This window comes from Carcharhinus amblyrhynchos, chromosome 34 (assembly GCF_965287045.1).
Source record: "Carcharhinus amblyrhynchos chromosome 34, sCarAmb.v2.hapA, whole genome shotgun sequence".
In the NCBI taxonomy this organism is placed as follows: Eukaryota; Metazoa; Chordata; class Chondrichthyes; order Carcharhiniformes; family Carcharhinidae; genus Carcharhinus; species Carcharhinus amblyrhynchos.
The window spans coordinates 16,396,189-16,419,952 of record NC_137357.1 but is presented as its reverse complement, the minus strand read 5'-3'; the positions used below and the strand labels follow the sequence as shown (position 1 = coordinate 16,419,952).

General features: G+C 45.5%; 1 protein-coding gene across 4 annotated transcripts in view; it reads right to left on the bottom strand.

Moving 5' to 3' along the window:
- The window catches only part of rhobtb2a (Rho related BTB domain containing 2a), a 64,853-nt gene that overhangs the window by 5,231 nt on the left and 35,858 nt on the right, over nt 1-23,764 (bottom strand). For 3 of the 4 annotated variants that reach the window (XM_080216806.1, XM_080216808.1, XM_080216807.1), the window contains 4 exons: nt 22,477-22,595; nt 14,795-14,945; nt 9,155-9,243; nt 3,888-3,993 (listed from right to left, as the gene is read on the bottom strand). In XM_080216806.1, the coding sequence (XP_080072932.1) occupies nt 3,888-3,993; nt 9,155-9,243; nt 14,795-14,945; nt 22,477-22,595 (465 nt within the window). Of the gene's footprint in view, nt 1-3,887; nt 3,994-9,154; nt 9,244-14,794; nt 14,946-22,476; nt 22,596-23,764 lie in introns of those variants that run through there. The other variant, XM_080216809.1, reaches the window with a different exon arrangement.

Here is a 23,764-nt window from a genome sequence, read left to right as displayed (position 1 = left end):
CAGATCCCTCTGAGCTGCCGAGTGTCCAGCCATTCATTGAGTATTCCAAGTGGCAGGTTGTAGAATGGCCTGATTGACGTATTTAAGATATTGGAAGGATTTCACAGATACATGCAGAGAAGCTGGTTTCCCTGCAGGTGAACAGGATCAAAATAAAGGGACAGAACCTTAAAATGAGAGCTAGGCTATTTAGGAGGAAAATCAGGACGCATTTCCTTAAGTGCAAGTTTGAGTGTAAACCTGGAATTCACTGCCCCAAAAAGCCGTGGACGCTTCAGGACAATCGGAGCTCCTGGGAGCGAGTGAGATCAATTGAGCTTCTTTGTGAGGCGAGGGTGTGATGGGATACGGAGTGAAAGCAAGTAAATGGAGTATGCACACCATCGTGATAAGAGGGTGGAGTGGGCTGACTGTCAGATAAATGTTCTCACTTTCCTGTGTGGGAACGCTGCAACACATTGGAATTCTCCACCCAGCAGGCCTGCTATCAATATAAATAATGTCCAATGTCCATGAGACCATACTATGGGTGAGATTTTCCCACCTCGGTCACCTCAACGCTGGAAAATTGTGCCCTCCATCAATGGTCCTTTCTGTGGGTCTGCCCCTCGCCGCTCTGAGTCCCATGGCAGGTGGGACTGTAAGAATCGCTCCCATGTCTTTAAAGTTATAGGGCCCCTTTTCTCACCATTAAATCCCAAAAGATTTTCACCTCCTGCCTTCAAGAGATGGGCTGCAAGAATTTGAAAAGTGGCCTTTTCAGGAAGTTTAAAACCAGGCTTTTGAATGTCTAAATCCAACAGGGAATTCAGGAGAAACTTGACCCAGACACTGGTAAGAAGGGGGAACTTGCCACTCGGAATACTCAATGACTGGCAGGAGACTCGGAAGCTCAGAGTAGCAGAGGGATCTGGGGGTGTTTGTCCACAGATCCCTGAAGGTGCCTGGACAGGTTAACAGAGAAGTCACAAAGGCATACTTGCCATTAACAGTTCAGGTCATAGAATACAGAAGGTAATATGCAGAACGACATTGTCGGCATGGTAGCACAGTGGTTAGCATTGCTGCTTCACAGCTTCAGGGACCTGGGTTCAATCCCCAGCTTGGGTCGCTGTCTGTGTGAAGTTTGTACATTTTCGTCATGTCTGCGTGGGTTTCCTCCGGGTGCTCCTGTTTCCTCCCACAGTCAAAGATGTGTGGGTTAGGTTGATTGGCCATGCTAAAATTGCCCCTCAGTGTCCTGAGATGTATAGGTTAGAGGGATTAACAGGTAAATATGTCGGGATATGGGGGTAGGGTCTGGATGGGATTGTGGTCGGTGCAGACTCGATGGGCCAAATGGCCTGTTTCTGCACTGTAGGGATTCTATGATCTATGATAATGTTGGAGTTGTACAGAGCCTTGGTTAGGCAACAGCTGGAATACCATGTGCAATTCTGATCACTTCACTATAGAAAGTGATTGCACCAGAGGGGGTACAGAGGAGGTTCACCAGGATGTTGCCTGGGATGGAGCATCTGAGCGATACAAAGAAACTGGATAGGCTTGGACAGCTTTCCTGAGAGCAGAGAAGGCTGAGGGGGTACATGATTGAGGTTATGAGGGGTATGGGCAGGGTAAGTAGGGAGCAGCTATTCCCCTTGGTTGAAGGGTTAATATCGAAGGGGCATCATTTGAAGGTGAGGGGCAAAAGATTCGGGGGCATCTAAGGAAAACTCTTTTCACCCAGAGGGCGATGGGAATCTGGGATCATAGAATCTGAGAATCCCTACAATGCAGGAAATGGCCATTCGGCTTTGGAGCCTGCACTGACCACAATCCAAAAATTCAAAATTCACAATCCAATTCAAAGTTTAAGTCTGAAAAACCTGAGTTGTGAATAAGTCCCCTGGGCCAGATGGGATACATCCTCGGATACTTTGGGAGGCAAGGGATGAGATTGCAGAACCTTCAGCTTTGATCTTTGGGTCCTCACTGTCCACAGGGTTTGTGCCAAAGGACTGGAGAGCGGCAAATGTTGTTCCTCTCTTCAAGAAAGGAAATAGGAATGACCCTGGTAATTATAGGCCAGTTCATCTTACGTCGGTGGTCAGGAAGTTAATGGAAAGAGTGCTGAGAGAAAGGAATTTATGACCATTTGGAAAGATGCTGCTTAATCCGGGATAGTCAGCACAGTTTTGTGAGGGTTAAGTCCTGCCTCACAAATTTGATTGAATTCTTTGAGGAAGTAACTAAATATGAAGACGAAGGTAGAGCAGTTGATGTCGTATACATGGATTTTAGTAAAGCATTTGATATGGTTCCCCATTGTTGACTCATGAAGAAGGTAAGGAGGAGTGAAATAGAAGGAAATTTGGCTGATTGGATAAGTAACTGGCTGTCTCATAGAAGACAGAGGGTGGTGGTGGAAGGAAAATTTTCAGACTGGAGGCCAGTTACCAGTGGTGTACCACAGCGATCAGTCCTCTGCGATTTAAGATTTTTATCAATGACTTGGAAGAGGGGATTGAAGGGTGGGTTTGTAAATTTGCTGATGACACCAAGATTGGTGCAGTCGTGGATGAGGTGGAGGGCTTTTGCAGGCTGCAAAGAGACATTGATAGGATGCAGAGCTGGGCAGAAAAGTGGCAGAGAGAGTTGATTTTGGTAGGACAAACTTGAATGTAGATTACAGGGTCAACGGTAGGTTCTGAGGAATGTGGAGGAACAGAGAGAGAAATCTCAGGGTTCATATCCACAGATCTCTGAAGATTGCCACTCAACTGGATAGAGCCATGAAGAAGGCTTATCGTGTGTCTGTGTTTATTAACAAGGGGTTTGAGGTTAAGAGCCATGGGGTTATATTGCAACTATACCAGATGTTGGTGAGACCACATTTGGAATATTGTGTTCATTTCTGGTCACCTCACTATAAGAAGGATGTGGAAGCATTTGAGAGCGTGCAGAGGAGATTTACCAGGATGCTGCCTGGTTTGGAGGGTGGGTCTTATGAGGAAAGGTTGAGGGAGCTGGGGCTTTTCTCTTTAGAGCAGAGGAGGATGAGAGGCGACTTAGTAGAGGTTTATAAGATGATGAGGGGGATAGACAGAGTGGACATTCAGAGACTATTTCCTCGGGTGGATGTAGCTGTTACTCAGAGGCATAACTATAAGGTTCATGGTGGGAGATATAGGAGGGATATCTGAGGTAGATTCCTGACTCAGATTGGTTGAGGTGTAGAATACACTGCCTGCTGTGATTGTGGAGTTGGACACTTTAGGAACTTTCAAGCGGTTATTGGATAGGCACATGGAGCACACCAGAACGATAGGTAGGGGATAGCTTGATCTTGGGATTGGACATAGCTCGGCAGAATATTGAGGGCTAAAGGGCCTGTGCTGTGCTGTACTGTTCTGTTCTATGTTCTAATCCCACCAAGTCCCTATCCCCATGCATTCCTTTTGGAAATTACAGTTGGATCTTCTTCTACCACCTTTCCGATAATGCATTCCAGGCCACAAGTAATCTCTGAATACTACCATCCATCATCCCCCCAGCCCCTGCCGCAAACCGCACCCTATCATCATAATAACCTGAACTTGCATCACTCTGTACCACTATCCCCTCCGCCAATTCATAGAATCCCGACAGCGCAGAAGAAGGCCATTCCAGCCCAAGTCTGCACCGTCAACAATCCCACCTCGGCCCTTTTCCCATGCCCCCCGTATTTACCATGCTAATCACCCTAACATTAAGGGGGAATTTAGCATGGCCAATCCACCTAACCAACACATCTTTGGAGACATCACTGGAATGTCTGGATTACCAGACATTCCAATGATGAAAACGGCATTGTGAGGCAGACCATGTGGGGTGTTGTTGAATGAGAAAGGGTACTGGAGTCCTACCTGGAGACTTTGCCTTCATTTCCCTGGGAAACTTGCGACATACGTTGTTGTAGTTTGTGCAGATGTGATGCAGGCACCATTCAGATAGTTGATGGGCACAGTGGAACTGCTCAAAAAGCAAGAAAGAGACACAGATAAGTCCATCACATCAACTGCTCAATGAAGCATTCCTTTCTGTCAATTACAGCGCCTCATTCAGAGACAAGTTCCGAACAGCCTACCCAGAACTTGGCCAGATTCACAGCTGCTTATTGCACAGCAGGAGCAATTGGGGAAAGAAGGGCACAGTTTGTGGGAATGGTGTCATGTGTGAAAGTGATCCAGGATTGTCTCAAGTATAACAGAGAAATGTTGGCCTGATTAAAAATAATTGCTCCTTTCAATGACTGACAGCTCCCACAGGGCTGGAGCGCATCATCAGACCCAGGAAAGGCATTTTCTTTGATTTATTAAGTTTCCTTTCCAGCTTTGTGTTTTTGTTACTCTGCCCCTTTGTTCCAAGGGTGTTCATTGGTTCATTTGTTCATAAGTTTTTTTCTTCTGAGTGGTATACTGAGAAGAGGGTAAGAAGGGACCTGCAGGACCTCCCCCCAAAATAATGGGCGGGAATTTACAGCCTTGCTTGAGCGAGACCAGAAATTTCCATCTGAGGTCAATGGACATTTCCGTTGTCCGTCCATCGCCTGATCCAATTCCGTGGCTGGCAAAGCCGTAGAGTTCCAGCATATCTCTTCATTTAAAATTTGCCACGTTTTCTTTAAGGATTTGTTTTTGTCACAAGTGTCCATTTAAGTGGCTGTTAATTAGTTTATTTGATACTCTGGAGAATATAAAATCAGACTGCTGGGACAGTCATGTATTGCCAGTTAGAGAATGGCATTTACTTCAAATGGTTCGGGCTGTAATCAGTGAGTAAACCTGTGAACAAGTAAAAGGATCCAGATCTAATTTTATACTTGACACTCTGGCTTACTTCCAATGAACATAGCAGCAGGGAACGGAAACAGAGAGGTGAAGATTAACAACTGGCATTGCTTTTTCTCTCAGTCTAAGTGTTGTAAATCTGAGGTACTTTAGAGAAGAATGACTGAAACCAAGGGTAAATTGTTAGGGTATGATCTTATCTTCTCTGAAACTGAACACAGGGACAGAGCAAATTGGAGCAGGAGTAGGCCATTCAGCCCTTCAAGGCTGCTATGCCATTCATTGCGATCATGGTTGATCATCAAATTCAATATCCTGATCCCACTTCCTCCCCAGATCCCTTGATCCCTTTAACTCTAAGAGCTATAATTTCTTCTTGAAATCACACAACATTTTGGCCTCAACTACTTTCTATGGGAGTGAATTCCACACATTCACCACCCTTTTGGTGAAGAAATTTCTCCTCACCTCAGGTCTAAAAGGTTTACCCCGATCCTCAAACTATGACCCCTAGTTCTGGACTGCCCCAACATCGGGAACATCCTTTCTGATCGTAACCTGTCTAACCCTGTTGGAATTTTATAAGTTTCTACGAGACCCCTCTCGCTCTTCTGAACTCCAATGAATACAATCTTAACCTCTTTGAAGAATGGGAAAATAGACGTAGATCTGGGTTACAGGAGCACAAAAGAGGAAACAAGGCTTAGACTTAGCGCTGTTGCTTCAGAACGAAAGCAGGATCATGTGCAAAGCATTTGTGAGCTGGAGGCTTGTCAGCTGAACATGGATTAAAGTTACGTCTCGTGGTTAAATTTATGAGAAAGCTGATCTATGAAATGCATCTCAGGCCTGGCCAAGCTCTGATAATCTGGAAGAATAATGTTCATTATAAAGGGAAAAGGTATTATGGAATTTAATTAACCGTCGTTTATAACAAGATTGTGGAAATCCAACTTGGAAATTCCTCGTTCAGTGCTTGCTTTCAGATTGCTGAAATGTCAAACATGGACAGACTCCTGGGCCAGAACGTTCTGGCTGTACACATTGGCAGGATCTTCTAGTCCCACTGCTGACACATCGCCCTCGCGGCTTTCCTGGCGGCCAGGAGCACATTCAACGGGAAACCCCGTTGGAAGAACCAGATGATCCAGACTAGCTCAGGTAAATGCATGGGGTTATGGGGATCGGGCCTGGATGGGATTGTGATCCGTGGGACTGAACAGCCTCCTTCTGCACTTAGGGATTCTATGATTCTATGAAAAGCGAGACTTGTAGTGTAGAGTTTCGAAGATTGAAAAGTCAGACTGCGTCTTTGCCCTGGCATGGTAACTTTTCTCGAAAAGTTTTTCCACCACAGATTTGTGGGTCGGTAAGTCCAGTGATATAAACTGGATGTGTTTCGGGATTGAGGATGTACTTCTCAGTTACCTATGCCTTGCTCAAAGTAGGCTGTATTCAGCTGAAGACAGTTCTGGTGTCAAGAAGAGAAATTCATGGGCATTTTTATAATGCATGCCCATGATTTCCAATGGGAAGTTTCTGCGGAGCTTGAGCAATTTCATACAGACAAGTTCAGAGGGGAGTTTAAGATTGGAAGTCAGGTTAAATATACAGGCTTAGACAGTCATCAGTTGATGAGTAATCTTGAATTGACCGCTATCTCTCGGGCATGTTAATTGTCCATTGGTAAATGTGGTCAGGAGGTCAAAAAGATGCATTTGAAAAAGAACCAAGTCAAGAAGCTTGATCGGATAGTTAACCTGGCTATGGACTTAGACAAGATCCACACTAATTGTGATGTATTGGAATTTTATCCCATACAATGCCACGACTGAAGAGGTTTTGAGGGCAAAGGTTATACCCTGGGATATATATACTGAGGTCTGTAGCGCTGGATGACCTGAGGGATATCATATTGGTCCTTCTTGGTTTTATCCACTTCAATCTTCTGGTTGGGTATGAGTGTATGGCTGGGTTTATGGTATTATTCCTGGATAAAAAGGGGAACATAAGAACATAAGAAATAGGAGCAGGAGTAGGCCATCTAGCCCTTCGAGCCTGCCCCGCCATTCAATAAGATCATGGCTGATCTGTCGTGGCTCAGTTCCACATTCCCGCCCTCTCCCCATAACCCTTAATCCCCTCTCTTATCAAAAACCCATCAACCCGCGTCTTAAAAATATTTAGCGAGGTAGCCTCCACCACTTCAACGGGCAGAGAATTCCAGAGATTCACTACCCTTTGAGTGAAGGAGTTCCTCCTCAACTCCGTTCTAAACCGCTCCCCCCCTTTATCTTGAGGCTGTGCCCCCTAGTCCTACTGTCCTTTCTGAGCGGGAAGAGTCTCTCCACCTCTATCCTATCCATCCCATTCATCATCTTATACGTCTCAATGAGATCTCCCCTCATTCTTCTAAACTCTAATGAGTACAAGCCTAATTTATTCAGCCTCTCCTCATAGCTCAACCCCCTCAACTCTGGCATCAGCTTAGTAAACCTCCTCTGCACTCCCTCCAAGGCTAAAATATCCTTGCATAAGTACGGTGCCCAAAACTGCACACAGTACTCCAGATGCGGCCTCACCAATGCCCTATACAGCCGCAGCAAGACCTCCCTACTTTTATATTCAATCCCCTTCGCTATGAAGGCCAGCATCCCATTCGCCTTCCTGACCACCTGCTGCACCTGCAAGCTGGGTTTTTGCGACTCATGCACAAGGACCCCAAGGTCCCTCTGCACCGTCGCCTGCTGCAGTTTTTCGCCACGTAAGTAATAGTCCTTCCTACCATTATTCCTACCAAAGTGGACCACCTCGCACTTGCCAACATTAAATTCCATTTGCCATTTCCTGGCCCATTCGCCCAGCCTATCTAGATCCTTCTGCAGACTCTCCACACCCTCCGCACAATTTGCCGTTCCACCAATCTTGGTGTCATCAGCAAATTTCGACACCCTACGCTCGGTTCCCTCCTCCAGATCATCTATATAAATGGTAAATAGCTGAGGCCCCAGCACCGACCCCTGGGGCACTCCACTAGTCACCATCCGCCAATCTGAATCGCACCCATTGACCCCCAACTCTCTGCCTCCTATTTGACAACCAATCCTCTATCCACGCTAACACCCTACCCCCAACTCCATGTCCCCTGACCTTCTGCAATAACCTCTTGTGAGGTACCTTGTCAAACGCCTTCTGAAAATCAAGAAAGACCACATCCACTGGCTCTCCTCTATCTACCGCCCTGGACACATCCTCATAGAACTCCAGTAAATTTGTCAGACACGACTTCACTTTCACGAAACCGTGCTGCGTCTGCTCTATCAAGCACTTTCTCTCAAGATGCCTCGCTATTTCCTCCTTGATGACGGATTCTAACATTTTACCTACAACCGACGTTAAACTAACCAGCCTATAATTCCCTGCCTTTTGCCTGGCACCCTTCTTAAACAACGGCGTAACATTAGCCATTTTCCAATCTTCCGGCACTTCCCCGGAATCCAGCGACGTCTGGAAAATAACCACCAAGGCATCCACTATCACCTCCGCCATTTCTTTCAGAACCCTTGGATGCATTCCATCCGGTCCTGGCGACTTGTCCACAATCAGCCCCTCCAGTCTGTCGAGCACCGCCTCTCTAGTAACAGTAATGTCATTAAGACCCTCCAGTCCTACCACCTTTCCATCTCTAACACCTGGTGTTAGAAGGGTTGTCCCTTAGCCCAGGAAGCCAAGAAAATGACATGGATAAACAAGGGGGATCCTCTATATTGTACCTCCAGATAGTTTGATCAGTCTGCACATTCTAGGAAGTCTAAAACTGCACAGAAGCATGGTGGCACAGTGGTTAGCACTGTTGCCTCACAGCGCCAGGGACCTGGGTTCAATTCCCGGCTTGGGTCATTGTTTGTGCAGAGTCTGCACGTTCTCCCCGTGTCTGCATGGGTTTCTTCCAGGTTCTCTGGTTTCCTCCTGTGGTCCAAAGGACGTGCTGGTTAGGTGCATTGGCCATGCTAAATTCTCCTCAGTGGACCTGAACAGGTGCCGGAGTATGGCGACCAAGGGATTTTTACAGTATCTTCATTGCAGCGTTAATGTAAGCCTACTTTTGACATTAATAAATAAACAAACTTAAGCTCAACTCACGACTGCTGCTGGATGACAATTCTCGAGTTCCAGCATCCAATGGCTGAAATTTCAGCATGGAATATCACTGTTCACACCATGTTTGTGGCAAAGTTGCAAAACAAAGTTTTTGAGCAGCAAAAGGAAATCACATTTTCACTTTTATGGGATCATAAACAGAGTTGATGTTATCCTTCACTTTCTCTCTCTCTCTCTCTCACCTGAGCCATTTCCAGTAAGAGGAGAACATCTCCGTCGATGTCCACACCAAGATGTGTTGCTTCAATCAGCCCCTTCACCGTGTACTGCTCTGCAACAAGCCAAAACCAATCAAATCATTTCAATATTCACACTCAGCACTTCTCCAAGCTTTGCTGTGGAACAGGGACTGGTCTGGCTCCTTTAACAGAGGGAAACACTCAAGCATTTGAAGTCAGAGTCAGGGGAAGAAAGTGTGATGATGTGAACAAGCAGAGATGAGGAGAGTTGATCATAAGGCCTGGATGCAGAAGAGGGAGGCCAAGAAGTGGAGAGGGAACGCATGGAGTACCTACAGTCAACTAACCTTTTCTGAAAGTTCTCAGGAAAGAAATATCATCTTGTTGACAAGAGATGGCAGTTTGAAAAGTGTGAGTGTACCTTATTGGAATATAAAATAACAGACTGCTTTCAGCCACACTGACGTTTCACAGTGTACAAATTCCTGTTGTTGTCCAGAACAAAAAATGCTGGCAATATCCAGCAGGTCAGGTGGCATCTGAGGATCTAGTGAAAGACTATGACTGCCATTTGTCTCCTCATAAGCCCCTTACAGGCTTCCAAGCATACAGTTGGGACTCGAATAGCAAAGCTTGGCAGCAGTAGCTTCAACCCAACCTGCTGGTACACTGAAGAGCCTTTTGCAACTGTAGGGTATTGCTGCAAAGAGCACTGATGACTATCATTGACTTGGGAAAGTTTCCCTTCCTTTTTGTTGGGACACCTCTTGCTGATGGAATAAGAATACACAGGAGGCCATTCAGCCCCCGGTGTCTATACTGACTCTTCAAAGCAGCCATCCATTTAATCCCACTCACCCCTTCCTCCTGTGAAATTCTGTAAATTTATCCTTTTCTTCAAGTCTCCATTCAGTTCTGACCATTTTTAATCTCCCATGGAAGAGTACGTCGCTGGCAGGGCCAGTATTTGTTGCTCATCTCTAATTGCCCCAGACTGTTTCAGAGGGTGTTTGAGAGTCAATCACATTGGTCACACCAGACCAGCTAAGGATGGCAGATTTCCTTCCCATGAGTGAACCAGATGTGTTTTTTTTCAACAACAATCGACAATGGTTTCATGGTCATCATTAGGTTTTTAATTCCAGAGTTTTACTGAATTTAAATTGCACGCCTTCTGAGGATGGCATGCCTTATGAGGATCGGTTGAGGGAGCTTGGTCTTTTCTCCTTGGAGAGACGAAGGATGAGAGGTGACCTGACAGAGGTGGATAAGATGTTGAGAGGTTTTGATTGGGTGGATTCTCAGAGGCTTTCTCCCAGGGCTGAAATGGCTGCCACAAGAGGACACAGAATTAAGGTGCTGGGGAGTAGAGTCGGTACAGAGGAGATGTCAGGAGTAAGTTTTTCACTCAGAGGGTGGTGGGTGAATGGAATTGGTTGCTGTCAGTGGTGGTCGAGGCAAATTCGATAGGGTCTTTGAAGAGACTTCTGGATGAGTACATGGGAATTAATGGGATTGAGGGTTATCGGTAAGCCGAGTGGGTACAGATATGATCGTTGCAACTTGTGGGCCGAAGGGCCTGTTTGTGCTGTAGTTTTTCTATGATTCTAAATTTCACCATCTGCTGGAGTGGGAATTGAACCTGGGCCTGTAGAATTTTACCCTGGGTCCATGGATTACTAGTTATTTTTGGTGTGACAAGTGGGCTCATGTTAACACCACAATGAAGTTAGTGTGTGTGAAAATCCCCTAGTTGCCACATTCCGGCAGCTGTTCAGGTACACTGAGGGAGAATTTAGCATGGCCAATGCACCTAACCAACATATCTTTCAGACTTTGGGAGGAAACCGGAGTACCTGGAAGAAACCCATGCAGACACAGAGAGAACATGCAGACTCTGAACAGACAGTGACCCAAGCCGGGAATCGAACCTGGGTCCCTGGCTGTGTGAGGCAGCAGTGGTCACCACTGTGCCACCATGCCACCCCGGGTACTAGTTCAGCAGCTACCATTGTACCACTGGTGTAAAGACTGGGACAAATAATAATTTGCTGCATTAAAAGAGTGTCCCAATCGCTCCCCAAGGACTTTTGGCCAATGATCATCAACAATGTCCTCTGCTAAGTGATTTCCTGGCCGGATTGAGCTTTCCTAATGGCCCACACTTTTCCTCCTGACATTACTGCTGCCCTTCAAGGAGCACTTGTGTTGAGTTTGACTTGGTGATGCTGGTTCATGGAAATAAACCCAGACAGCAGTGAAAAGCTTTCACCTGAGGCCTTGGCCCCTGAGCACGTCTGCAGACCGATTGTCCCAGCCCAAACTTACAAATGTGCACCACAGGGTTGTGGTCTAGCTTTTGATTCAGTAATAAAACACCATTCCATTCCAGTCAGCTTCCTGAGTGATTACAATTACATTCCTTACTTAGAGATCTTATGAACAATGGTTTCCAGAGATTGCTCACTCATTCTGCAGATTTATAGTTTTGTTCTAATAATGTCACAACAGAAATATGGGAACCTAGAAACTCATAGCAGGAGGACATTCAGCCCTTTGAGCCTCCTCTGCCATTCATTACGATGATGGCTGATCATCGAATTCAATGTCCTGATCCCTCCTTCCCCCCAGATTCCTTGATCCCTTTCCCCAAGACCTATATCCAATTTCTTCTTGAAATCACACAACATTTTGGCCTCAACTACTTTCTGTGGTAGCAAATTCCACACATTCATAGAATGCCTACAGTGCAGAGGGACGCCATTCAGCCCATCGAGTTTGCACCAACCACAATCCCACCCAGGCCCTATTCCCGTAGCCCCACATATTTACCCTGCTAATCCCCCGACACTAATATTAATTTAGCATGGCCAATCAACTGAACCCGCACATCTTTGGAGTTTGGGAGGAAGCCGAAGCATCCAGCGTGAACCCATGCAGACACAGGGAGAACGTGCAAACTCCACACAGATAGTGATCCAAGCTGGGAATTGAACCTGGATCCCTGACGCTGTGAGGTAGCAGTGCTAACCACTGTGCCACCATACTGTCACCTTCTGGGTGAACAGATTGATAGTCTGGCCTTATTCAATTCGACTTGGGTGTCACACACTGCAACTTTGATTGCTTGGAATGCATACAGGTCATGTTTCACTCAGGTGAGGTTTTGATGCAGGATGCTTTTGCCGACAAATGGCAATTGCCCGGAGAGCCCTTCATTTGGAACACTAACACCAAAATGACCATTTCAGTACTGGTGTACACTGGGGAATGTGTGACTCACTGGGTAGTGTGCTTGCCTCTGAGTCAAAACGTTGTGTGTTCGAGCCTCATCCCAGAGACCTGGGCACAATATCCAGGTGGACTCTGCACTCCAGTACAGATAGTGCTGCATTGTTGGTGCTGACACCTTTCACATCAGATGTTACACGGAGCCATTTGGGTAAATGTAAATGATAAGCAGTCCAAGATAAAATAATCCCTTAACCAATACCTCTGAAGTACATCATGGATAAAAGCAAAATGCTGCAGATGCTGGAATCTGACATTCTGAGGAAGGGTCATCCAGACTCAAAATGTTGACTCTATTCTCTCTCCACAGATAGAGGTTTACAGCATGAAACAGACCCTTCAGCCCAACTTGTCCATGCTGCCCTTTATTTAAAACCACAAAGCTCGTTTGGCTGCACTTGGCCCATATCCCTCTATTTGCATCTTACCCATGTCTAAATGCTTTTTAAAAGACAAAATTGTACCTGCCTCTCCTACTACCTCTGGCAGCTTGTTCCAGATACTCACCACCTTCTGTGTGAAAAAATTGTCCCTCTGGACAGTTTTGTACCTCTCCCCTCTCACCTTAAACTTATGCCCTCTAGTTTTAGACTCTCCTACCTTTGGGAAAAGATATCGATTATCTCGCTGATCTGTGCCCCTCATTATTTTATAGACCTCTGTAAGATCATCCTCAGCCTTCTACGCTCCAGAGAAAAAAGTCCCAGTCTATCCAGCCTCTCCTTCTAACTCAAACCATCAAGTACTGGGAGCATCCTATTAACTCTTTTCTGCACTCTTTCCAGTTCAATAATATCCTTTCCATAGTCAGGTGACCAGAACTGTGCACAAACATGCTAAAATCTTCCAGCATTTTCTGCAATCCACTCCCTGGCCTCTCATTCCATTGTTGTTCGTGGGATCTAGCAAAGCATAAAGTTGGCTGCTGCATTTCCTATATTATAACAGTAACCACATTTAAGCAAAATACCTGTTGCTTGCCCGTGAAGTGTTTTGGGACGTTGTAAAAGATGTATTGGAAATGCAAATTCTTTCTTCAGCAGAGCAAGCAAGAGGCTTAAATGAAGCTGTAATTCTCTGAGCTTCAAGTTACATATTTTGCACGTTATATAATTAAGATGTGTGGATTAGGTCGACTGGCCATGTTAAACTGCCGTTTAGTTTCAGGGAGATTAACAGGATAAATACAAAAAACAAAGAAAATTACAGCATAGGAACAGGCCTTTCAGGCCTCCAAGCCTCGAAGGGGTGGCATGGTGGCACAGTGATTAACACTGCTGCCTCACAGTGCCAGGGACTGCGCTCGATTCCTGGCTTGGGTCATTGTCAGTGTGGAGTCTGCACATTCTTCCCTTGTCTGCGTGGGTTTCCTCCGGGTACTCTGGATTCCTCCCACAGTCTGAAAGATATGCAGTTTAGGTGAATTGGCCATGCTCAATTCTCCCTCAATGTACCCGAACAGGTACCAGGGTATTGCGACTCGGGGATTTTCACAGTCACTTCATTGCAGTGTTCATGTAAAACCTACTTGTGATTAATAAATAAACTTTACTTAAAAAAAATGCCTGCACCAACTATGCTGCCCACCGGAACTAAAACCCCCTACCCTTTTGGGAACCAAATCCTTCCATTCCCATCCTATTCATGTACTTGTTAAAATGTCCCTTAAAAGTCACTGTCATATCTGCTTCCACCACCTCCCCCAGCAGCGAGTTCCAGGCACCCACTACTCTCTGTGTAAAAAACTTCCTCGTACATGTCCTTTAAACTTTGCCCCTCACACCTTAAACTTGTGCCCCCCAGTAATTGACTCTTCCACCCTGGGAAAAAGCTTCTGACTATCCACTCTGTTCATGTCCCTTTTCATCTTATCGACTTATACCAAGTCGTCCCTCAACCTCCATTGTTTCCTTGAGAATAAACTAAGTTTCTCCAACCTTTCCTCATAGCTAATGCCCTCCATACCAGGCAACATCCTGGTAAAATTTTTCTGTACCCTCTCCAAAGCCTCCACATCCTTATGGTAGCGTGGTGACCAGAATTGAACACTATATTCTAAGTGTGGCCGAACCAAGGTTAGCTGCAACATGACTTGCCAATTTTTAAACTCAACACCCTCGCCGATGAAGGCAAGCATGTCGTATGCCTTCTTGACTACCTTCTCCTCCTGCGTTGCCAGTTTCAGTGACCTGGGATGGGGTTATGGGGATCGGGCCGGGGTGGGATTTTGATTGGTGCAGACTTGATGGGCCAAATGGCCGCCTTCTGCACTGTAGGGGCTCTACGGTACTGTGAATGTTACACTTAGCGATCCGAACACAAGGTGAAGATTGGTGCGATCGCAGCTCTTACCTGTCAACGCAACCAGGTGGGGTAGACACAGACGGTTTGCCAGCACAATGAGTTCCATGGAATCCAGATCTGGGCTGGAACAGAACTGTCCTGTGTACAGGTATTCCAGCACTGCTTGCATACAGCTCTTGTATGTGTTTGGAAAGTACACCTGTATGAAAGGCAAAACTAAATTGGTATTATCTCTGCACTCTGTATGATAAAGATAACAGCAATTTCTCAACATTGACAGCTGATCACAAAAATCATGACTCAGTTCTTCCACCGTTGTATCCGGGAGAACTGGTTTGTACTGTGGTGGACTGATAGTCAGCTGTGCCTCAGTGAATCCACCGAGTCAAAAGGTTGCACATTGAAGTTTCACATTAAGGACTGGAGTACTGAATTCAAGTTGATACTCGGGCAGAGGCTGAAGTGCTTGCTTTGAAATAAGGCGTTAAACTGAGACCTTGGCTGACCTCGGCCCAATGTGGAAAATCCTTCAGCACTTCATCTCAAAGAGAAGGGGGAGGGGTTTTCTCTCTGGTGGCCGGGCCAATATTAATCCCTGAATCCACAACATGAAAATGAATGATCCTGGCCATTATCACATGGCGGTTTGCAACAGCTTGCTGGGTGAAAATTAGTTGCCGTGACTGTGACATGACAACACTGACTATACTTGAGAAAGTGCTGCATTAGCGACGTACTGAGACTGTGAAAGATGCTTCAGAAAGACAAGTTGTGTCTTTCTTCAAAGTGCAGATCCGTGAATTAAAAATAAACCTCAGGGCTTACATTATGTTGCACGTAGCAGTGAAGAAACTGAAGCGAGAACAGACACCACAAACTGTGTAAAAAGAATGTGTTACTTTAACATACTGTAAGCACACAGAACACACATACACACCACACACACACACACACCACACACACACAATTATTTGTTGCTCAGGAAATATGTCAAACGTTCGATTCCAAAAAAGTCCGTGCTCCGGTTCCCTCCTCCCATACTCCAAACACGCACGGGTAAGCTGGATTAGCTATTTTCAATTACCCCTTAGTGTCAGGGGGATCAGCAGAGTTAATACATGGGGTTATGGGGATAGGGCCTGGTTGGGATTGTGGTCAGTGCAGGCTTGATGGGCTGAAAGGCCTCCTTCTGCACTGTTGGGATTCTACGATTCTAAAGATTACTGAGTGCACAGTCACCCTGTGAGGATCAAACAAATGGAAGTGGTAACTTTAATATTTGTGATTCCTGGCACTTGTTTGCTGTGTTGGGTTGGGTAAAGCACTGAAGGAGGTAATTTGGCCCCTCCATATCTCTCCTGGCTCTTGGGTAGAGTTGTCTTCATGATCCCACTCACCTGCTTTCTGCCACAGATTGCAGGCTAACAAGTTCTGGGACCCATGCCACCACTGCTGTTCCTTTGCAATTAGTCGCAGAGCAGGTAGGAAGTCTGACAGAACACATCATGTTGGGTTGTTAACATTCCAGGATAGCCCTGAACTCGTCAGGAATTCAAGATGAATCGCTGTTGCCACCTCTTGCCAGCAACTCAGTGAGAAAAAAATCTCAAAACACCTCTGTCCCACCAATGCCAAAATGATGAGAGATGGGAGAAAGGTAGGTTTATCAATGCTAATCAAAAACCATTCCAATAAAGAGTCTCGTCATTTTCTAAATGCTGAAGAAAGGCTTGTCTGAGTTTAAAGTTTTTGAAGTTTATTCATTTGTCACAATTAGTCTTACATTAACGCTGCAATGAAGTTACTGTGAAAATCCCTCAGTTGCCACACTCTGGCGCCGGTTCGGTTACACTGAGGGAGAATTTAACACGGCCAATGCACCTCTAACCAGCCGTCTTTCGGACTATGGGAGGAAACCCATGCAGACATGGGGTGAATGTGCAAACTCCATACAGACAGTTACTTAAACTAAAAATCAAACCCAGGTCCCTGGAGCTGCAAAGCAGCAGTTCTAACTATGAGCTTGCTGAGTCCGCTGGCCAGTGGCAGGAGGATGCCAGGGGAGGGCACTTGGAAACAGCAGGTCAGGAGATCCAACCTCTGGGAATGTATCCAAGCAGAGTTCACAACCAACTCTCAATTTGCCCCCAGCTGTGTAATTTTAGGGTATTTTGATGAACTGCCCTGTGTCATGGTTCACCAACAATAGGCAGAGTTAGAATATGAAATCAAAACAAACTGGGTGAATTTCAGAAAAATTGGAATGCATCGATTTGTTGCTGAAACAAACATTGATGTTGCAGTGGTGTTGTAATTTAGTATCAGTGTGTTCGGCGTAGCAAGGGTTAATGTGGGGCTGGAGAACAACACCACCCTGGACAGGGCTGTACCGTCGAGATAGGTACAGTGCAGCCCCATTGTAACGCGATGGTTAGGGTCCATAAAATGTTGTTACGAATGTTATGCTGAATCAGTAAACCAGAAAAAGCCAAAAAAAAGGTCCATCCGTCATTTTGCATCATATCCGATTTTGCGCTAAATCGGGGTGTGTAAAATCGGGGTTCCACTGTACACAGTTGTGTGTGGGATATAAACAGTTTATATTCGATCACACAAGCCTCCAGGCATCTGAGAAAGACACCATGCAGCCTCACAACAGACCTATGATTCAAAGCTCAGGCCACACAGCACGGTGGCACAGTGGTTTGCACTGCTGCCCCACAACGCCAGGGATGCGGGTTCAATTCCCGGCTTGGGACATGTCTGTGGAGTCTGCATGTTCTCCCTGTGGCTGCGTGGGTTTCCTCTGGTTTCTTCACACGCTCCAAAGGTGTCCAGGTTCGGTGGATTGGGCATGCAAAATTGCCCTTTAGCTTCAGGGAGATTAGCAGGGTAAATACAGGGATAGGGCCTGGGTGGCATTGTTGTCGGTGCAGGCTCGATGGGCTGAATGGATTCCTTCTGAACGGTAGATATTCTGTCTAGTTTATTATTATTTATGAGTCACAAGTTGACTTACATTAACACTGCAATGAAGTTGCTGCGAAAATCCCCGACTGTGAGTTTCTGTGATAAAAGCAAAACTCCAAAATACTTCAAAAAAGCCCTGCAGTTTTGAATAAACAAAATCACAGCCCTTTCCCTTTCTGGGTGGCTGAGGGAGTGGTTTAATGTGCTGACTCTCAGATGGAGATGTTGACTTGTATCACACACAATGTAATCCCTTTATATTTAAACCGCAATAAAAAAGAATCACGTTGCTTCATTGTCAGTTCTATAAATAGCGTTGTAACCTTCAGACAGACAGCACAGCTCTTCATAAAACATGGAAGGTCAGGGACTGAAAAGCTCCATCTCCGAATGTCTTTCTCAATAGCTGCCCAAAGAGAACGGAAAACATTCCAGATCTTGCAGGCAGCATCAGTGCTGACATCATCTGCACATTGAGCCTCTGGTGATTGAGCTGCCTCCTGTCTGATTAATAAAACAGAGCGAGATTCATCTTGCCATTTTCACTCTATCTTGGGTTCTGAAACACATACTGACATCAAAGTACAGACGCAGCGAGCCAGTGTGAAATGAAGAGAGCAAACACTGAACAGCAAGAAACCTTCAGCTCACGCTGAAAAGCACCCCCCCTCCCTGCAACACCCTCAGCTTAAGTTCTCTGCAATCTGGTCCCAATTTCATTTTCTAAATGCGTCCCAGGCCAACATTGTCCCTCAACCAACATGAGGGAAGCAGGTTATTGTTACTGTCAGTGGGATCTTGCTATGCACAAATTGGCTATGCTACAACAGTGATGAGACTTGTTTCCTCACCCCTGTGGTGCATGGAGAGGTCCTGATGCAGTCCGATAATCTTTTTCACAAGTCTCTCATGCAAATCGTGACATTTCTCATTTGGTGCATTTACACAACTCTAATTTGCAACATTTCAGTGATTATGCAACATTTCACTTTGGACAGGGTACAGAAAAGATTTACCAGGATATTGCCTGGTATGGAGCACATCAGCCATGAGAAGTTGGAGAAACTTGGTTTGTTCTCACTGGAACAATGGACGTTGAAAGGCAACCTGATAGAAGTCTACAAGATTGTGGGAAGCATGGACAGAGTGGATAGTCAAAAGCGTTTTCCTAAGGTGGAAGAGTTACTAGGGAGCACAGCTTTAAGGTGTGAGGGGCACGGATCAATGGAGACGTACAAGGTGTACATCTTGTACACCTCTCCAAAGGTGTTCTGGAGGCTTGAGGACTGACAGCCTACGAAAGTGTGTGTGGTTTGCTAACTGATTCTGAAGTGGAGTTTAGGTCCATGAGGAATATTGCTCAATTTGAACTAATAGAGATAGATTAGCAGTTAAGAATTACATCCTGTCATGTTTAAGTATTTCAATTGGTCAAAATTAAACAAATTCATTCATTATACTTAAATTGGACTGTCAAAAATAAAGTTTGTTTTGATAAAAGCTTCTGAGGGTGTCACTGGAGCCACAACGAGAATGAAGCACTTTATCCTCACACTGATGCCAAAATAAAAAGTTGTTGAGATCGAGTCTAACTTTAGAACGTACCTTGGGGTTTCTGAGCTGGTCTCGGACATTTGCAAGTTGCTTTCAGAACATACCAGTGAAGAATGGAAACATGATACTCTCCATCTGAGGGGAGCAGAGATAATTTGAAGGATGGGAATATTGCTGATTTTCCTTCATCCTCCTATTGCTGGTCACTGCACTGAAGCCAAGTCACACTCGGCAACTGTTATACCAGTTCAGTGAGCAGGAAAGCCATCCAGATTTGGTTTGTGATATTATGGAAAGTCACCATACATGGTAACCAGCGCATACCCTCACTCACACTGTGCCATCTACTCATGGCACCTAAACACTGCAGCAATGCCAATACACTAAAAAAGAAAGCTCACTAAGCTTTACACCTGTCCACAGTCAGCTCTGATGAATCCGAACTGTCCAGAAATTAAGAGGCATGTTGGGAAGGTCAAAGTGCAGGAGCTCTTCAAGTATCTTGAGAGCCACTGAGCTTTGCTTTCAAGGCTTGGGTATGATTTCTTGGGAAAAAGGAATTGCGGATTTACTAAAGCAATGTTATTCAGACAAACTATTAATAGCAAGAGAGTAAATTGGAGGGTGGAGGAAGAACATGACTTTGGCTTCTTTTGGGCTCAATTACAGCTCAGAAGAAACAAGAGAGGTTAAACTTTGGAGATTCATTGAATCCATAGAATCTCTACAGTGCAGAATGAGGTCATTTGACCCATCGAATCTGCACTGACCACAATCCACACCGGCCCAATATCCCAAACCCACGAATTTACTCTCCTTGTCCCCCTGACACTTGGGGTAATTTCACACGGCCAATCCACCTCACCCGCAATCTTGGGACTGTGGGAGGAAACCAGAGAATCCGAAGGAAACCCACACAGACATGGGGAGAACAAAAAAAACTCCACCCAGTGACTTGAAGCTGGAATTGAATGCCGGTCCCTGGAGCTATGAGGCAGCAGTGCGAACCACTGTGCCACCTGATGACTGTCGGAGCGTTCAATAAGACAGGACTGAGGGCGTGTGGAGACCAAGTGAAGGAACAATCAATGTTGTTTTCTTCCTCCGAAAATGAAAGTGTTATGCAATGACACGAGGGACACGGAGTTCTCAACCAGAAGGACAATGAAGTTGGTTATCACTTCTTTGCCAAACTATTGTTCGTGCCCTTGGACAGAATGTGAGTCATGGCACAGAAAAGTACACTTTGTCACTGTTGTTACACACATTCTGTTTGAGGCAAAAGGAGGAGGGAGGGCTGGCTTCAATATCTGTGAATGATGTGAGGTACGTTCCTTCAATCTGAACACAAGTGGTGAAGCAATGTAATTCCTGCTCAGTGCGCAGGGCTACACTAAGTGCTGCTGTTTTAGAACACACCTCAGCATTTCACAGCGTCAGCATCCTTGAGTTTTACTTCTTCAATGCTGCGGCTGTACTGCAGAAGATAATGCAGCACTGGAGGTGACAGAGAGCTTGACGTTTTCCCCAATATCTGCCTCAGACTCTGATGGGTGAAAGGGGTCATTTGGTGTGGATTTGTGGACAAACTTCTGGCTGCACATCTGTGACAGACCCTAGCTTCCCTTGTAGTTTTATCTTGCTGCATACAGCAGTAACAGTGGGCACCAACTTGAGATATAATCTGAGAATCCCAACAGTGCTCAAGGAGGCTATTCAGTCCACCAAATCCACACTGACACTCCGAAAGAGCATTTTACCTAGACGCATCCCATATCCTGTAACCCTATGCATTTAGCAGGGCTAATCCACCTCACCTACACATCAAGACTAAAAGGGAATTGAGCATGGCCAATCAATCTGCATATCTTTGTATTGGGAGGAAACCTATGCAGGCAATGGGAGAATGTGCAAACTCCATACAAGTGAAAAGGAGCCGTCCTCCACTCCTTTATGTCAGACCTCATTTTTGAGGCCACTGTATGTTATTTGGAAAACTTTCACCTGAAAACTATCTGCACGTCAGCAGTTTATCCCATTGTGACAAATTTTGTGCCTTTAAGAAATGTATTTTAATCATGTTTCTCTGCAGGTTTTTCAAGGAGCTCCAAGCATTTTATTGGTGCCATACCTGTAACCAGTGTCCTCTAATTGTTACTGCAGCACCATAATGGACATCATGCTGATTTTAATATGGACTAATGCTGTGTCCTGGGGTTTTATGGTTCTTTGGGGATTGCCGAGTGGAGCTTGATTTGGGGTTGATTGATCAGTCAGGTGATATGCCCGAGGACAGTTTTGTTCCACAGAAAAGTCTAAGCTTTAGTTTCATTTTCTCAGTTGCTGTTGGAAGCTGGCAGAAGAAGGCAGTGTCTCTGTCTCTCTCCAGAGGCTTTTTGGAAAGTTCCAGGACTGGGAAGCCTCAGAGATTTAATCCAACATTCAAAGGACAACTCGCAGCACATGGAAAAAAGCTGAGAATCCAGCATCACGTGAGCAAACTTGTTATTGTGTTAAGTCTAGAGTGGGATGGTGTTTGACTTGGGACAACAGAGATAGCTAGCTGTTTATACCGTGTCATGTTTAAATTTTGTAATTGGTAAAAGTCAGGCTAATTTCTTTTTGTTATGTTTTAGCTGTTTTCTTAAATAAACTTTATTTTGATAAAAGTTTCCAAGTGGGTCACTTGAATCATACCTGGAGTAAAACAGCTTACGCTCACCCAAGGCCAAATTCAAGTGTAAAAACTTGGGGTCAAGGCTAACTTTACAAAGCAACTTGGAGTTTCTAACCTGGTTCTTAACAGCATCCGAAAAAGACTCAATAATGATGGTGTTCTGAGGGGTGTAGATCAGTGCAGAGAAAGAGGGAGGTAAAATTGAATTCTAATTTTGAAGGTGGGTGGTAGTCATTACCTTCTGCTCCGTCTTGAATTTCAGAAGAAATTCAGATGAGCATCTTACAGAGACTATGTCCATGTGACAAACATTGAAACAGAGTTTGATCATGCTTAGTTTGGAAGCCCACATCTACGAAACATCCTGCTTCTATGAACTCCTGGATTTTAATGTGTAATGAAGCAAAGTGGGGCGGAGAGCAGGATTTTATCAGCACTGAACTTCCACAAAGTCAAGGTTGGCCCCTTTGTCCTTTGCCTTGAACAGTGACCCAGAATAAGTGACCGGTCCCATCAGTCACTGCCTTACCTCTTTCGTTGAACTCTCCACAAATGGACCTCCAAACATTGCGGCCATCCAGTCGCAGCTGGAGATTAGCAAGGGTTTATGTGCACAGATTGTCCCATCATCCAATTTAAAGACCACATCTGTAGCGAAAGAAGAAGAGCAGAGGAGAGGTTCCTTTCAGCACAGTTTGCCACTCAGAATGCGTCACAAATTGAAGGTGTTAACATCATCAAGTGCCTGAACAATCAGTTCAGCAGCTTTTCCAGGCTAACGTCACATACACGGAGACGCAAGCACTCTGAGCTGTTGCCATGGGGACGTCATTGTGAACTGCAGATATTGACAGATATCCCCATCCCTCAGTCAACAAGATGTTAACTTTCAGGAAGAAGCTGAGCATGATGGCTGGCCAGAAAAGTCAGCTCATCGTGATGTGTCCACCAAATAACCAACATTAACCTTTGAAATGACAAGTCACCCAACGAAAGCAAGTGCTGTCAGTGGTCAAAAACAGAATTGGTCACTGCCCACTCAATCACAGAATACGACAGTGCAGAAGAGGCCCTTCAGCCCATCGAGTCTGCACTGCCACATAAAAGGCCCTGACCTGCCCACCTAATCCCACTTGCCAGCACTTGGCCCATAGCCTTGGATATTATGACATGCCAAGTACTCCTACAGGTACTTTTTAAAGGATGTGAGGCAACCCACCTCCACCACCCGCTCAGGCTGCACCATCACCACCCTCTGGATAAAAACGTTCTTGCTCAAATGCCCCCTGAATCTCCCGCTCCTCACTTTTAACTTGTGTTCCCTTGTAACTGATCCTTCAACTTAGGGGAACAGCTGCTCCTCATCCATTCTGTTCATGCCTCTCATAATCTTGTACACCTTAATCAGGTCACCCCTCAGTCTTCTCTGCTCCAATGAAAACAACCCAAGCCTACCCAACCTCTCTTTATAACTTAAATGTTTCATCCCTGGCAGCAACCTGGTAAATCTCTGCACCCTCCCCAGTTCATTCATGTCCTTCCTATCATGGGAGAAAGTGCTTCTCATAGAATCATACAGTGCAGAAGAGGTCCTTTGGCCCATCGAGTCCACACTGACACGCAGGAAACACTTGACCTCCCATCTAATCTCATTTACCAGCATTTGGCCCATCGCCTTGAATGTTCGTAGAGGCAGAGAATCTAGAATCCCTACATTGTAGGAGGAGGCCAATCAGCCCATCGAATGTGCACCGACCACAATCCCACCCAGGTCCTCTTCCTGTAACTCCTCATATTTACCCTAGCAAGTCCCCGAC